At 35.5% G+C, this 17014-nt stretch overlaps 2 protein-coding genes across 4 annotated transcripts; both read right to left on the bottom strand.

Moving 5' to 3' along the window:
- Positions 1-7621, bottom strand: LOC110734322 (transcription initiation factor TFIID subunit 13-like). Of its 3 annotated transcripts, XM_021914430.1 has the most exons (7): positions 7200-7621; positions 5306-5345; positions 2859-3036; positions 2742-2779; positions 1548-1607; positions 1407-1481; positions 1-424 (listed from the first exon to the last, which is right to left on the bottom strand). In XM_021914430.1, exons 3-7 carry the CDS (start codon positions 2959-2961, stop codon positions 314-316), a joined length of 387 nt encoding a protein of 128 aa, XP_021770122.1. In that variant the 5' UTR covers positions 2962-3036; positions 5306-5345; positions 7200-7621; the 3' UTR covers positions 1-313. The 3 variants fall into 3 exon arrangements, with proteins under 3 accessions (XP_021770122.1, XP_021770120.1, XP_021770121.1); XM_021914428.1 differs by lacking the exon at positions 5306-5345 and having other exon boundaries at positions 7200-7619; XM_021914429.1 differs by lacking the exon at positions 7200-7621 and having other exon boundaries at positions 5306-7149.
- A 606-nt stretch (positions 7622-8227) lies between these two features.
- LOC110734321 (transmembrane protein 205-like) lies at positions 8228-11289 on the bottom strand. The gene is made up of 3 exons (XM_021914427.1): positions 10951-11289; positions 10416-10635; positions 8228-8762 (listed from the first exon to the last, which is right to left on the bottom strand). The coding sequence occupies exons 1-3, from the start codon at positions 11148-11150 to the stop codon at positions 8547-8549; spliced, it is 636 nt and encodes a 211-aa protein (XP_021770119.1). The 5' UTR covers positions 11151-11289; the 3' UTR covers positions 8228-8546.
- Between the last annotated feature and the right edge of the window lie 5725 nt (positions 11290-17014).

Here is a 17014-nt window from a genome sequence, read left to right as displayed (position 1 = left end):
TAATTTGTTCTAATCTCCATGCTGAAACCTAGCAGAATTATGAAATCGACACCAGGCCTACACTGTAAATACAGTATGAGATCAGATAGATTAAATAAATGAACCTCCAGTATTTAGCATGCTTCACAGTTATTATTAGAATCTACAAATGGAGTGTAAACTGACTGGGTTTTACAAGTAACTTGTAATTAAGCTCGTTCATTCTATTTCATAGTGTGCTTCGATTTGTCAGTTTTTACTAATTTTCCTCAACTCTTCTTTCTGTCATAAAGCTTTGGAAGTTTTCAAATCCATAACAGGGAGCCCATGTGCATCAGTCACCTGAAACCAGCTTTTCTTCATCCATATCAAAAGCCTTCCTAGCTTGTTTGAGCTCCTCGTTCATAGCAAGTAGTTCTGTGGCACGATTCAATTTTGGGAAGTCCTGAATTTCAATAAATAAACAGATACAAAGTTAGGCTTATGCAACACATATTAGTATGTTTTACCGATGTGGTTTAACTGTTTAAGTCTTTAAAGACAAGTGGTTGATTCTGAGATATTGGGTATATAGGCAATCTTAGAACCAAACTTGAATGACAAATCGACACAAGGTCAATGCAATAGGCAATGTTTGGTCATGCAGATTTATTGAGATTCATGCTGGATGTCAATACATATATATGGTCAGTGGGCCGGTTCACTTGGTGGACAGGGCTGGTAGGTGGGGAACCAGGAATGATCCATAAAGCAACTAGGAAGCAGGCAGGGCCAGTTCATGGGCCAATCAGATTTGGCCCATGACCCACCTGCTTGGACTGGTTAAGCCCAGTAGCCAAGGGGCTCAGTCTAAGTCTAACCCAGCTCACTGGCCACCTCTAGATGCCAAACTGCTGTAGCATCAGAATTGTGCTTTCTTTACAAACAGCAGATTAAGTACCCAATGAATGAACATCAGACATACAGAAGAGCAGAACAACCAGCTGCAAGTATTTACCAATAATTGAACACCAGGGACCTTAAAGACCATGAAGCTAATCAAGATAACCAGCAACAATCACAGCATCTCGTGAAACCAACAAATCTATAATGACAGCCAATAAATCCTTTACTTCTATTTCATAAGTATATTAAAAGATGTGCAATATTTCCAGCTGAATTTACAAATTATAAACAAACCACTGAAACACTACATTGTCTCTAAAATCAAGCCAGATTGGATAAAAGATGATGATTTAGTTATTTTACTTGCCAATAGTAAACAAAATTTTAGGAAACAGCAATAACTTTCATTAAATTTGATCCTACGAAATCATACCGAATTTTCAACATGTTACAGCCACGAGTTAATCCATAAGCTACAATATCCGAAGCAGATAACCATGAAAAGGCACAGCAATAGTCAGTAAAGTCTTAAAAGAGTTTACCTTACGAATGATAAACAGAAAGTCTTCTATCATCAGCCTCCCTCTCTTTGAAGCCACATCTTGGGCCTTGTGGGCCTAAAGCGTACAGCTGGTGAGAACATGAAAAGTAAACAGAGCTTTCAGTCCAGATTTAGGACTTACCAGATCTGTAACATACTCCACGACAATGTCCTCGACAAGGGCCACAGACTCCGGAAGTGGCTGGATATACAACACCCAATCTTAATCAAGTGACAGATGAAACCAATGCTAAAAGATACAAATAACAAATAGCAAAAATACAATCTATCTACCTTGAATAAATGAATATAGATGTAAACAATGTTAGCTCTGATAACATAACAGTTGACACATTTTAAACCTCCAAAAATGACCATAATGAACCCCCCCCCCCCCTTCCTTCTTCTGTAAGGCCTAAATCATTGAAACAAACATTAAATCAAGGAACTCAATGATTCATCATGCATGCTTGTTAGCATTATTAGGGGTAGACAAGGAAAACCATTACACCATAAAGCAGAGGGGCTGGAAATCACCAATTTGTCACTCATTTGCTTTCTCCAATATGTATTTGAGATTTCATTCTTATGAGACATCTCCAGTTGTCCACACAGATAAACCCCCAACCATCCAAGGTATCAACCAAGAAATAAGGAATATATCAACATGAAAACTCTTAATTAGCAAAGCATTAATTGACTTCTCTATAAGCATATATAAACATCCATTTTGTTTGGGAAGCTAAACAAGACAAGCACTTTACATCCCCTTTCTCTCTTAGATCTACAGTGAAGTTATATCACTTACACGAGCAAAACACATACCGTCCACCTACCCAAATTGAAAGCCAATTTCATTAAAAAACCCTTTGCTGTCAAGATATAGACTAACAGGAGCACATATTCAACTAAAAGTACTCCTTGCAGTTTTAAAACATATCAAACAAAACCAAATTCTTCCTAAGAAACATCAAGTGTAATTCAACAAAAGTCATACTTCAACAACTCACCAATGAAATCACTTCTGGATACAAGAATTTAATGAGAACATATCTCAAAAGAAATAGGTAGTTGAATTAAATACACTTGCTAGGTTCTTATTCACAAAAGCAACACCCAAAAATAATTAGACAACAGTCAATGAGCAAAATCATTAAAACATTAAAATAAACACTAAATCAATTCACAAAAGGTCAATTCACGCTAACCCACTAAGGGCACCAACATAAACAAACTAGTTTGAACCAAGAAGTTGATAGAAAAACCTCAATCACTCAAAGGAAGGAATATAAAACTATAAGTAAAAATTGTAAGTGGGAAGAAAGAAGAAACTCACATTCTGATCATCTCCATAACCATACATCATGTGCTGCACTGCAACGAAAATATCCATTATTCATTGTCAAATCTTTTTACAAAAAAAGAGGGGGGCAAAAAAGGTGTATATACTCACATTCTTTCTGGAAAACACCTCGCTTACGCTTGAAAGAAGTATCAGATTTACTTGAAGATTCCACTTTCTGTTTGAAGGAACCTCCTGCACCTCCTCCACTCATGATTTCTTCGTAGTAGTTCTACACTCTCTTCTTATTAAAGATCAGGCAGCAAATGTCCAAAATTCTCTCTTTTCCCTGGTTAAGACAAACAGCATATATACAGACTTGTTAAAACAAACATCTCACCCTAATTCTTGCAAAATGCCGATTTAGCCCCTATGGATGTCATTACAAAAAATGGCTCTTTTGGTAATGTGCACAATTTACTAAAGTCCAAGTTTAAACCAAGATATGCATATAGTAGCTGAGTAAGTCCAAGTTCATAACAAAGATATGCAAAGCCGAGAATATGCATAAGCCTTGGATTCCTCATATCGATAGGAAACCTCATATAATATGCTTTTAAAGAGTAAATTTAGACCTAGCACCATTAATTCGATCCATCTAAAACCCAATCCATCAAACACTCAATTATATAGCATCCTGAGATTACCTAAAACTGATCTACCCAATCAAATCTTACTCAAAGACCGACTATGCCTGATATTAAGCTGGCTTTGGCATTGGATACTAGATACGAGTTGACCAAAACCCAATTACTCGATTACAACATGAAATTCATAAGCCTTGGTTCCCTCATACTAGCTCCGGTCTCTATTATTTGCAACTTTCAGAGGGTTTGTGGTTCACGAGACAAAATTTGATAATTAGTGTATTTTATTCATGTGATTAGGAGGAGAGAGTGTCTAATTAATGGCTGTCTTCCCCTTCCTCTCTACCTTCCTTCATGGCTGCCCTCTTCCCCTACACCTTCATCCATGACAGCAACTTTCCGGCAACTCCACCCTTTTCCGGAAGCCCCCTCATTCGTCTTCCCCTCCCTTTTTCGGCAGCCCCCTCCCCCATCTTTCCCTCCTTTTTCCGGCAGCCCCCCTCTAACCTAAAAACCCAGAAATCCCAAACCCAAACGCAGAAATTGTCACCCAAAACACCTAAAACCCACGCCCTAGGACCCTAACCCATAAATCGTCACCATCATCACCTTCAATAAACCCAAAACCCACGCCCTAAAACCCTAACCTAGAAATTCGACCATCATCATCACCTTCAATCGAAATCAAAACCCAGAAAATCAAAACTCAGAAAATCGAAATCAAAACCCAGAAAATTGAAATCAAAATCCAGAAAATCAAAACTCAGATAATCGAAATCAAAACCCAAAAAATCGAAATCAAAACCAAGAAAATCGAACAAAACCCAGAATATTCGAACATAAATCACCCAAAAAAATGAAAAAAGTACAAAATTGAAAAAAAACGATAAAATGAATCTGGATCGCACATCATCTTCCTATATATTATCGTTAATCGCACATCATCTTCAACTGAAACTTGTGAGGGAGGAGAGATGAAGAGGATCGTTCGTCGGTGGTGGGATGGAAGGTGGTCGTGAAGGAGGAGAATGAATGGTGGTGGGAGGGGCGGTGGTCGTGACTCGTGAGGGAGGAGGGATGAAGAGGTTGAAAGAGATGAAGAGGGTGAAAGGTTGAAAGAGAGGTTGAAGAAAGAGATGAATGGGTGGTGGGTACACGAGGAGATGAGTAAATGGGGTGAGTAGAATTAGGTTAATGATTTTAGATTAGTTTAAAAAAGAGGTTTAATTAAATCTCTTAATCAGTTTTTTAAAATGTTAAGTAAGGGCATTTTGGTCATTTTACAAAATAAAGTTACTAAAAATGGAAAAAAAAATTGAATTGTTGTACATATTGTGGACCGCCCAAAAATAGTAAATGTTGCATATAATAAAGACCGGAGGTAGTATATTAATTGGAAACCTCATAAATATACTTTCTTAGGATAAATTAAACCTAGCACAATTGATTCAATCCATCAAAAACCCAATATATCATACACTCAATAGCATACTGAGATTAACTAAAATGATCTCACCAATCAAATCAAATTCAGTGTCCAACTATGCCTGGTAATAATGCTGACTTATTATCGGATACTCAACATGAGTTGAGTTCACCCTGAACCCAATTACTCAGAAAACAAGAAATTCATACTTAAAGAACCCCAAATTAGAGGATAACCATAACTTATAAATCACTAATAATAACATAATAATTGTACATTACAATACACAATTTAGTATTGCAAAGCTATGTTATTATAATCGAGCCAAATAGATAATGCAGTATATTGTATACACTTAAACCCTAAGATCGCCACAACTTTAATAATTCAAAATTTTCCCAATTAAACTGAGTTCTTTTCAATTATACTCAATCGTAGAATCATCAACATTCGAAATTTGGAGAAGGGTTGTTCAAAATTCATAAGCAAATGCAAGAAATAAAAAGCAGAAATAGAGAGAGAAAAGGGAGGAGAGTTGGTGGCACCTCAGCGGCAATTGGTGATGGAAGGCGGCGACTGGATGATCTTTCCGACCGGAAATTGACGGAGACGGTGTTGAGGCGAGGTGGGCGACGGTGCGCCGGTGCAGAAGAGAGAAAGCAAAAAAGAAGAATTACACTCGGAAATTGCAACGCCCTTTGGGTATTTATAATTTTAAATTGCGCATTTACCATCCATTTATCTTTAAATTACCAATTTACCCATTAACACCTCCCTTCATTAACTAAAGACCATCACAAGATTTTATATGACTTACTAGGTTTCAAACAACATTATACGCGCATGAACCTAAGATAGTAAGATGCAGAGGATGAGGAGTGGAGGGATGGTTAGTTCCTCCATCTCCCTGGTATGACCAGGGTTTGATAGGAAGGACACTCCCATATCTTACCGTATTTAATTTTTTTTTTTAAAAAAAAAAAAAGTAAGATGCATCCCATACATACAATCTCGAGGATTTTTGACACTAAGTTGAAACCTCCAAATTTGGATTTGTTATAACTTATTGAGTTATTACATTTGCTTCTGGACAATTTTGGACTTTTCTACCTTAAAAGAAAAGTAATGGGGTTCTTCCTATATATAGACCCCACGATACATTGGGAGGGCATTTGGGTGGTTGGAAGACTAGAAACCATTCATTTTGCCTTTACACCATTAATTCAGCCATTTATTTACATGAGCTCCTTAATCAGTTCAAGGTCACCACGATCATTTACATGACTAGCTAATGATCATAGATAGTTCCAAACAATATTATATGACCCCCATGAATTTATGATGCATTCCTTACAATCTTGAACTTTTTCAACATCGAATTTGGAAACCTACGAAATTTGTCCAAAAGTGTGAATTATATATCCTTCAGTATGGGCAAAAGTTTTACTTTTCCGGACTCGGTAAGAATATCAATTGGGGTGTTCCCATAGACCCCACAACAACCCCGTAAGCCATTTATGTTGTTGGAAGTGAAATTTATTTTAAGCTCTAGTAAAGTAGAATCGATTCATCAATTCAAAAGTTAAAAAGATTGTTACACTTCATTTGAAATCTATTAATCCTCTTAAACTCCATATTTGGTGAATTGGGATATCAAACTTTCTCATTTTAGTGCATCAAATTCTCTATACTTCTCTTCGGAATCATAGACAGTTTCCCTAAGCATTCTAACTCACGAAAACAATTGAGACGGTGTTAATAATATTAATCATATACTCCATCGATCCCCAAATATTACAATTCCATTTTGACAGTGGCGGGGGGACAAAAAGCTTTAACTTGACAAAAAGCTTAACCAAAAAAAAAAAAAAAAAAAAAAAAAAAAAACTCAAACACACAAATTGGTTAATACCTAATATTAAAATTTGACTCATTTTCATTGAGTTTCGGTCTTTTAAACAAGAATTGTCGAATATCAGGTTGTTTACTAGTTGCCTTGGATTTGTTTGAATTAGGTGAATCTTTTGATATTTCCCAATTAAATTGAAAAATATATATCAATTTCCACAGTCCACAATTCCCCATCATTACATAATAATAAAACCAAAATTCTAAATTTCTAATTCAACTATACATTTCAATAAATTCACAAAAACAGGAGAAAAAAAATGCAATCAAAAGTTCACAAAATTAACTATACATTTCATTATTTCAATAAATTCACAAAAACAGAAGAAAAAACAAGTAATAAACCAATTAACCAACAGATTTCAATAATCAGAGATTTCAATAAGACAATAAACCATCACATTTCAAAATTTCAATAGTTCAATACTTCAAATCTTCAATACCCAGAATAATTGAATAAAAGTATAAGCTATAAAAGAATTAAACAAGTAATAAACTAATTATTCAGAGATTAAATTCAGATTTACATACCGTGAATTGGGTCTAGCGATTTAGCGAAGTGAGCGAAGTCGAATGGAGAGCAGCGAGTCCAGCGACGAGCCGACGAACGGACGAAGCAGTGAATCACGAAGCAGCGACGGCGGCAACTCGACGGACGGAGGGACGGAGTGCCGGGAGTGGAGCCGACGAGCGAGAGCGGCGGACTGGCAGAGGATTTTCGAACTTCGAAGAGAGAGGAAAGAGGAAAGTTAGGTTTCACTTTTCAGAGTTCAGTTTTATTTTCTTCCTTCTTTCTGGCTTTCTGTCCATTACCCTTTTTTTTTTTTTTTTTATTACCCCCCATGTCCCCCACTCGTTCCGCCCCTGCATTTTGATCAAAATTTAAAACCACTAATAATTTAAAATTTCCCAAATTAAAGATATTTCAAAGCAAGACCACATCAGCAAAGTAAAAAGGAAATTTTGTTAATTACTACCTCAAAAACAGAGGCTTTGTGAATTACTACTCCAAAAAAATAGTTTTTAATTACTACCCCTAATTCATCTAATAGGACCGATTACTATCCAATTGCACTTTCCGGTAACTTAACTCACCTTATGACGTCATTAATCCGATTTAACCACAGTTCACACTAACTCTAATTTAATTAACTTGGATTTTGGAGGGGAGGGGTGGTGCCGTGGTGGTGGTGGAATTTTGGTGGGGAAGAGGTGGTGGTGGTGCAGTCATGGAGGTTTGAAGGGAAGAAGAAGAAGGGAGAAAAAGGGGGGGGGGGAAGTTTTATTGTTTTTTTTTTAATTTTAATTTTTTGGGTTAGTTAGGTTAATTAGATTATAGTTAGTGTGAATTGTGGTTAAATCGGAGTAATGAACATCATGAGGTGAGTTAAGTCACCGGAAAGTGCAATTGAGTAGTAATCGGTCCTATTTAGGTGAATTAGGGGTAGTAATTAATAAAAAAAATTGTTTAGGGGTAGGATTTCACAAAGCCTCTATTTTTGAGGTAGTAATTAACAAAATTTCCAAGTGAAAATTAAAAAATTAGAAAGCAAGGGTAGTTAACTAGTTATTGATTATTGATTCAATTTCTATAGAAAGCTCCTATCAAGTGAAGCAATTATTTAATGAACAGAGAGAGTATCAAAGAAACGATTAAGCAGCAACTACTGAGCATATCTTTCTTCAGTAATTTGTGAAAGCTGCATAATCCAACATCATGATTACATAGTTGGAAACACTGGGGGAAAGTTTGAATAGTTTGTTATCAATGTTTAATAAATACAGGCTTAACAACAGAGAAACCCTGTGTAAACTTTAATCTTCCACAGTTCCCACTAAGTTGGGTAAAAGATGTAACAGGAAGATGGCATGATCTGATCACAGGTCAAGTTTAACGGCTAAATACCATGAGTGCATGGCAAGGCAACCAAATGACAGCAGGTTAGCGAGAGAAGACAAGCCATGGACCATCCCAAACTTCTTGTTCATCGCTGCAAGCTGGGGGTTTTTCTTCGCAACTTCTTTGTTCTTCGTCCACCCGACTTCTTCCCCAATGTTGTTCTCTCGCTCTATCTTGTGCCTTTGCTTCATCATCTGCCACCAGCAACAAAGTAAGAGACGTATCAGAACAAAGACAAAAAGTCATAAAACACACAAAAAAAGAGATTCTGCAATCTAGAATACAGAAAGTTATGCAACTAAAGCCAAATTCAAGGAGCAGCATTGTACAAGTATACATTGTTAGAGGAACCAGCAATAAATCAGGCTGTAAGCAACTAAGCAAGTAGCTAAGTAGACATCATGTATGCATATAAGAATTAAATTGAACAAGAAGACAACATTGAGACGTAAGAACCTCTAAACATACCATATGGAATTTGTGAAACCTAAGATATATGCGATGAACAAGGCACAAGGATGGATATCAAGGAAATATAGAAAGAGAACATATACTACAGCTGCACTGCAACTTCTTTAACTTCAAGTAAGTTATGTAAAATGAGAGGGAAAGGTGGAATCAATTAGCTTCAAGCTACTTTCAAATCGGCATAGGCCTCATCTAAAATTTTGATATATTTCAGATGTCTTGGATCATATGCTACGTGACTCTAACATGATTTGAAATTTGATGCAGGAAATCTCAAGCACAAATGCACAACTAACAAGCCAATCAAAGCAAACCATTGGCATTGTCAAAATTTTATGGCCTTAGCACTACAAAATCACATAAATTCATAAATCTATCATGCTAAACACAGATAATACGATATGATGTTGATAACACAATAAAACTAGTTTTTCGAATGTCCTCTACACTGGTAAAATTACTCAACTAGAGCACTTCACCCAAAGACCACACCAATTGCAAAACCAAGACAAAGTCTATCAAGCACTATACGAGATAGACATGACTTTGACACAAAAAGTTAATGTGTAAAGTGAAATACACTTTTCATTCATCACTTATCAGAATTATCACACACCCTGGGTCGGCCTAATGTAAGATGCTACGGAATACTTCACTAGCTTGCTATAAAATTCAACAAGATCATCATACAGTGATACAGAAATCAATTATCCTCTGGCAACAGAAAAGGCAATAGTTCTACTTTCCTCTGCCGCAATTAATTTCAGACCTCACTGTAATTGCTAAAGTTGATCCCAAAAACAAACATGCAGTTTAGCCTCATTTAAATCTTACAAGCAACAGCAACTCTTGATTGAGATCATCTTTACACTAGTTGTACCAAAGACGAATATACTCCTAAGATGGTGAACTACACGACAGTATCTTCAATTAACACTGACAATACTAGTATAAATGACAAATATGAGGACTGTGAGGTTTATCTCTACAGTTAAATGATGTTGCACATCTCAGTACAGTCTTGCCACGATCATTGAAATGAACGCAGCCTCATCGTGATCAGAGTAACAAAACAAGAGCAAAAACACTTTCGACTATCTATTAGACTATTACGATATTACCAAGTATAACAAATGATCATAAGAACAATTGCAATACCAACAACACTAAATTGCCGATTCCGAATATCATGGGGTGACCACATGAACCAAGATTTTACTCCGATACTGGACAGCATAATTACATAATTCACAAACAATTCACAATTTTAACACAACACTTAAATTCCAACCAACATGATTCAGCTCTAACCAACAAATTAAAATTTTGATCAAGAAAAAAAATGACAAAAATATAAAAAAGCTAGAGAAAGAAATAACCTTGATGGTCATAGGAGTAAACACCAACAAATTGGAAAGATTAAATAGAAACGCAAAACCCAGAAATCCTAGCTGATACTTCTCAGTAGAAGACGATGATTTCCAAGGATGCAAATACCCAAACGACGCCGTTGAGACCGCGCAACAAACACCCACCAAAGTAAAATACGCTGGAAACATCTTACTCTGCAAATTCCCAAATTGATGCCTTGGCAAATTCCTAAAATACACCAAAAAAAACAAAATTATGAAAAAACAATCAAAACCCAGAAAAATTAAGAAGAAGGGCAGATAGAGTAATTTGGTACTTGAACAAAAAAAAAAACAAAAAAATTATGGAAGAACAACTAAATCACCGAAAAATTAAGAAGAAGGGCAGATAGAGCAATTTAACAATTGAACAAAAAGCAAAATCATGGAAGAAAAATTAAGAATAAAGGCAGAGAGAATAATTTGGTAATTGAACCAAAAAAAAAAAAAAAAAAAACCAAAATTATGGAAGAAAAATTAAGAGGGGCAGAGAGTAATTTGGTACTTGAACATGATGATGCCGCCGATGAAGGTGGCCCACAACGCGGCGCCCCATGCGGTGGAGAAGCAGAGGAGATGAGACAATTTGAGAATGGAGGAGAGAGAAGAAGAATCTGGGTTGTCTGATTTGAAGGTTTCAGGGGAGAAGATGATTCCGATTGCTAAGAATGATAGTGCTACTACAAATCTGGATAACCACCCCATTTTTGTTTGATTTTGGGTTGTTGAAATGGAGTGTTTGTAAAAGTAGATGAAATTGATCTTTGGAAATTGTTATTCTTTCCTTGACTTTGTATCTTTAATATTGGTTGTTCTTGACAGTTTAACTGTGATTGACTAACCTTTTTTGGCGCATTTATTTCTCCGTTTTGACGTAATAATGTTGTTTGTGTGGTTCGGGATGGCTTCTTCACCTCACCTAACCACCTTTGTAAATTGTAAGATTGTAAATTTGTAATATGGCCGTGTCGCCCTTGTGTCGTGGCTCATGCCAAGCTCATGTAATACGGATTTATGGTTGGATAAGTTTGACTTTCAACACCTTCTGTCAATTGTGTGGACCGTGTGGTATAGTAATTAGGGATGACAATGGGTAGGGTCTAAGCACGGTCTAATAACTTGTCGGGGAATTTTAAGACCCATACCCCATAAAATAAAAATGTGGTATCAGTCGCAATCACGGAAACGGTCGCAGTGTTGCGGTATTGAACGATGTGTTGATCGAGGGCCGAGTTGCGGTCATCCCGGTAGAAATTTAAAAAATATTTTTAGATAATTTATTTAAAATTTTAAATATATTTTCTTATTTATCATAAAATAATGAAAATAATAATAAGAGATTGAGTAATAATTACAGTGCTATGGTAGTCCATAACAATTTTTTTTCAAATCAAAAATTAAAAGTAAAAAAGAGAGGTTGAGTGGTCATAAAGTCAATTCATATAATATCACTAATAAATAAAGCCAGTCTTGCAGGCAGGCCACGAGATAGCGACACTTGGCATTCCATTTTTTCGTCAAGTGTCGCGCCACGTAGGCGACAAATATGTATTATTGTGACACATATGTTGCTAAGTAAGCGATTCTTGGATAGATTTTTTTAAGATAAAAAATATTATATAGAGTTTTATTATCACTATATATATATATATATATATATATATATATAATTAATCATAACTTTTAATAAATATTGTATAACTCAGTTTTATTTCCATCATAAAATTCCTTTCAAAAAGTTCTTTAAAACAAGATCCATTTATAATATGTTTAATTTAGTTAAAAAAAATAGAGAATCAGTAAAAATAAGTTTTAATCAATAAAAACAATTTTGGTTTGGTAAAAATTAGAGGTGATCAACAATGGCCCGGCCCGATCTGACCCGAAAATAGGGCGGGTTTGGACAAGCTAAAAATCATTTTTTAGTTAAAAGCCCGAACCCGACCCGAAAAAGCCCGTTTTGGCCCGTCAAGCCCGCCACTTTTAGGCGGGTTTGGACATGACATTTGGTGTTAAGGCCCGGCCCGGCCCGAATTTATGATCACCTCTAGTAAAAATACTTTCGGTCCAGTAAAATTAATTTAAAATCAATAACAATAATTTCAAGTCAATAATAAATTAATAACATAGATATCTATTTACAAACAAAACTACAAAAAGTACACTATTATATGATATTGTATGTCTAAATATCTTGCATTATCAAAAAGAACTATATGCCAATATCATATCATATCATATCAAATCACATCATATCACTAATAAAGCCGGTATCGCAGTCAGGAGACAACGACACTTGGCATTCCAGTTTTTCACCAAGTGTCGAGCCACGTAAGCGACAAATAGATATTATTGTGATTAGATTAAATGTCACTTTATATTAAATTGGATAGATTTGTTTAGGATAAAAAAAAAAGTATGCATAAAATAATTTATAATTCTTTTGAAAAAAATCTATCTTTTTATTAACAATAGAATTTTATGTATAGCAACACACCACATATTATAATTAATATGAATATCCAATTAACAATAGAATTTTACTCCTATACGAATAACCACGCAATTATAATTGTAAATATGGCCATGTGTAATTTTTTTTAGTCTACCATTGATTTACCATTAAAAGCTTTTGAATAAGATATTCTTCATATTCGGTTGTAATATTTTTGTGTATTTTTTTATTTCGTTAATGAAATTAAAGAAGTAAAAAAATATTAAAATTAGAAAACAACAGGAACTGTACAATACAAGAGAATCTTGAAATGAATTCAGATCAATGTTAGCAAGGTCTTAGAACTTTACGGGTTTTTCACTTAAAAGCGTTTCAATTTTTTTTTTAATTTTTTTTTTTTGTATGCTAATCATATTATTATTTTTTTCTGCTTATTTTAAGAAGAATGGAAGCAATAAACGGTTAAAGGTACTACTAATTTAATATTGCAATTACTTTCCGTTTGCTTTTTTATGTTAACTCAAATTTCTTAATTTATTATATTTACAAAATTATGTTCTAACCATTCACAGGCATAAAACATCACATGAACAAATAAACTATAATTTGATTAAGGATTTAGATATCAATAACGACAAACAAGACTGGATTTTGAAAGTAAGGATCATTAGATTGTGGGAAGTATTAAAACCAAAGAGGAACAATCAACAGTTTGTGGGAATTGGACTTAAGAACAAATGAGGTTGATGGAGGTTATATCATATACAAGAAGGTAAGAAAAATAAATGAAAGATAAAGGCTGAAACCATTATACCAAAGTGACTGAACAAGAAAAATGAAAGAAGTACTCTACTTTAATCACATTTCATTTGATAATATTCTTTTAACACAAAAAAACAGGAAAAAAAAAAGAAGTTACTTTCATTCTTTTACAAAGCCTTTGTAACCCATTTACCAGTCATATATTACAAATGATCCAATTAGGCCAATAATATAATATGTTGATTTTATTGTTAAAAAAAATAATTACTTTTAACTTTTTATTTATTTTTTTTTTTTTTTTTTACCGACGCACTCTTCTTTTCACAAAATTATACTCCCTCTATTTTTTTAGCGTCCCATTGAAATTTAGCACATATGTCGATATAGAACTTTGATAAACAATATCTTAATTTCATTTTTCTTTTCTTATGTATACTTCACAAACATTGGTCATAGTAGATCAAGTGAATATAGCGCAACTTACAAAAACAGAAAATAATAACAAACTTGAAAAAAAGTAACAGGTAGTGTTCCCACTCTCTTTTTGTATCTACCATTTTAAAAAATATATAAATGCTACTAGTAATAATAATAAAATAATACAAAACATGCCCACAAATAAGTACACTTTCTGAAATGGGTATTCGGGACAACACCCGGGGCACGTACTAGTATACAATAAAGTGGAGCATCATACAGCTGTCCCAACCTTCTTCTAACTAATTACAATTGTCCCACTTACCACATATTTACCTCGTTCTTATCAGCTCTCAACCCTTTTTACTTTCTTCTTCTTTCTATCTTAATTTCTCTATGATGCGGTTGTTATGGCTTGCTATACACTGACAACAATGGAGTCCGCCACATAACTCCGACCAACTCACGCCTTCAAGGTTTTTTTATTTCGGGCGTTTCAATTGTGTATCGGTGGTATCGGTAAAAAATGTGGGGTTTTCAAAACTCCATTACAAAACGGTAAATCTCGTAACGACAGCCTTCAAATCCGTTACATCTCGGTCGCATCGCGATGTAACGACCGAGTTTTTATTCTATGTCATACCCTACTCGGACTCGTAAGGTCTAAGATTTTAAGACTCTTATCTGTACCCCATGGGTCTATCAAGGTCTGGGTAGGGTCCAAGGTTTAATTTGGGTCCTTTATCAACTTTTTTCCCAAATTTAAATCGTTTGGTTTTTAATATACGATTATATATACTCTTTTTGTGTTTTAATAAGTGTTACACTTTAATCAACGTGTAGTTTTAGACAATTTAATTGATTTAAATAAAATTGAGGTAAGTGGGGTAGTTGGAGTATTAAAAAATTATAAAAGAAATATAGTGGCGTTAATAATTTATTGAAAAGTAATAAATGTGAGTGGAAAAAGATTATAAAAAAACAGTAGTGAGTTTGGATGAGAATCATGAAAGGAGAAAAATATAATATTAAAAACGTATAAAAAAAAATAATCAATTCAAAACTTACTGAAGCTCAACGATTGTTTGAAATCTATTGGCTACATCACATAAAGTGAGCGCTAAAGCAATTCAAGCTCGATGAGATGAACTCTTTTTTTTTTCTTTTTTCTTTTTTCTTTTTTTCTTTTTTTTTTTATATTCAACTGAGGCTAAGAAAACCAAAGAGAAAAGCTAAAAACCAAACAACAAACAAGAAAACAAAAAATAAACGTAATCGATGAGATGAACTTTGATAGGCTATGATGCACGGACACGCCTGCCAAGTGGCGTGTCCGAGTCGACACGCGTGTCGGACACGGACACGCGTGGGACACGGGGGGATACGTCTTGGACACGCGAAAATCCGTGTCCGTTTTTTTTTTTGAATTTCTTCTGTACGGACACGGGTCGTGTCTCACCCAGACACGGTCCGTTTTGTGATGGACACGCAATTACGGCTTTACAAGCCCAACTTCCTCCATTCTCTCTGACTCTCTCACATTCTCAATTCCTCCATTCACAATTCACAAACCTACTGCCTTACTCAAGCTCCCTGAGTCCCAGACCGTCAGCCACTCACCGTCGCGCCGATAACCGCCGTCGCTTCACCTGCTGCTGCTGGTCCAGACCGTCACTCAGTTCACCGTCGCTTCGTCGCCTACAGCCTACTTTCACAGAGACACAGACTTCACTCGCCGCTCGTTGTTCGTCCTCAGCCACCACCCCAGTGTCGCCAGCCACCAGTCCACCAGACCACCACCAGGTAACTCGCTCAACCTAGGTTTCAGGCCGTGGCTTGACTGGCTTTTGTACTTTGTTTTTTTTTTAAATTCAATTAATTCAGTCGCTAACTCGCTCAACCTAGGTTTCAGGCTGTCGTTGTTCGTCCTCAGCCACCAGTCCACCACCCAGTACCGTCCGTCGCCACTCGCCAGCCACCAGTCCACCACCAGGTAAGGGTTATGTGACTTCTGTCTTCTGTACTTTGTTTTCTGAAATTCAATTGCTGAATGCTGATGTTAATTGTGAGGTGGAGCCGTGGAGGCAGTATCACTGTAATTCGCAATTATTAATTGTTAAATGTGATGTTAATTGTTAATTGTGATGTTAATTGTGAGATGGGTTCAGCTGTCAAATTGTATTGTGCCTTGGTTGCTGAAATTGTATTGTAGTGTTGACTTGCTGACTTGCTGGTTGCTGAAATTGTATTGCTGAGTTGCTGACTTGCTGGTTGCTGAAATTGTATTGCTGACTTGCTGGTTGCTGAAATTGTATTGTTGTGTTGCTCACTTTGCTGTGTTGTCTTGCTGAAATGTGCTGTTGTGTTGCTGAAATTGTCAGGAATGTCTTCTAGTTCCTCTGCTTCATGCAATGTCAGTGGTAGTAGTAATTCATCTGAGTCAATGAAAGACCTCTACCCTTTGTGGAAGTTTGTTGTTAAGGGTGATAAAATATCGGGTGGTGGAGGAAATTATAATTGGAAATGTAACTTTTGCGGCGAAGTTAAAAATGGTTCATACACTAGAGTGAAAGCTCATTTGCTAAGTGAACAAGGGAAAGGGATTCAAACTTGTAATAAAGTGAAAATTGATGACCTTGCTAAACTAAGATCGCTTCATCGTGAATCCGAGGATTATAAAAAATCTTTGTTACCAAAAGTTCCACCTTTTTCAAATGAACCCATATCTTCTCACACATCAACTGAAGCTACATCAATGAGACTAGGTTCATTTGATAATGTAAAGAAGAGGAAATCAAAAAATACAATTTCCGATGCTTTTAATGTGAAATCTCGTGACCACTTGGATTCTGAAATTGCTAGAATGTTTTACACAGGGGGGTTGCCTTTTAATCTTGCTAGAAACCCTTACTATGTTAGTTCATATACAATGGTT

Source organism: Chenopodium quinoa, unplaced genomic scaffold (genome assembly GCF_001683475.1).
Source record: "Chenopodium quinoa cultivar QQ74 unplaced genomic scaffold, ASM168347v1, whole genome shotgun sequence".
In the NCBI taxonomy this organism is placed as follows: Eukaryota; Viridiplantae; Streptophyta; class Magnoliopsida; order Caryophyllales; family Amaranthaceae; genus Chenopodium; species Chenopodium quinoa.
Note: the sequence above shows the minus strand (reverse complement) of the source record. Positions and strands in the feature narration are given on the sequence as shown.

Bases quoted from the DNA above. Each gene is read 5' to 3' on its own strand.
- LOC110734321 (XM_021914427.1), bottom strand. From the start codon at position 11,150: ATGGGGTGGTTATCCAGATTTGTAGTAGCACTATCATTCTTAGCAATC. The intron at 10,636-10,950 runs GTACCAAATTAC...GGTGTATTTTAG, and splicing joins GGCGGCATCATCATGTTCAA to GAATTTGCCAAGGCATCAAT. The intron at 8,763-10,415 runs GTTATTTCTTTC...TGCTGGTGGCAG, and splicing joins TTACTCCTATGACCATCAAG to ATGATGAAGCAAAGGCACAA.
- LOC110734322 (XM_021914430.1), bottom strand. From the start codon at position 2,961: ATGAGTGGAGGAGGTGCAGGAGGTTCCTTCAAACAGAAAGTGGAATCT. The intron at 2,780-2,858 runs GTGAGTATATAC...TTTTCGTTGCAG, and splicing joins AGGTGTTTTCCAGAAAGAAT to TGCAGCACATGATGTATGGT. The intron at 1,482-1,547 runs GTAAGTCCTAAA...TGTACGCTTTAG, and splicing joins TGGAGTATGTTACAGATCTG to GCCCACAAGGCCCAAGATGT.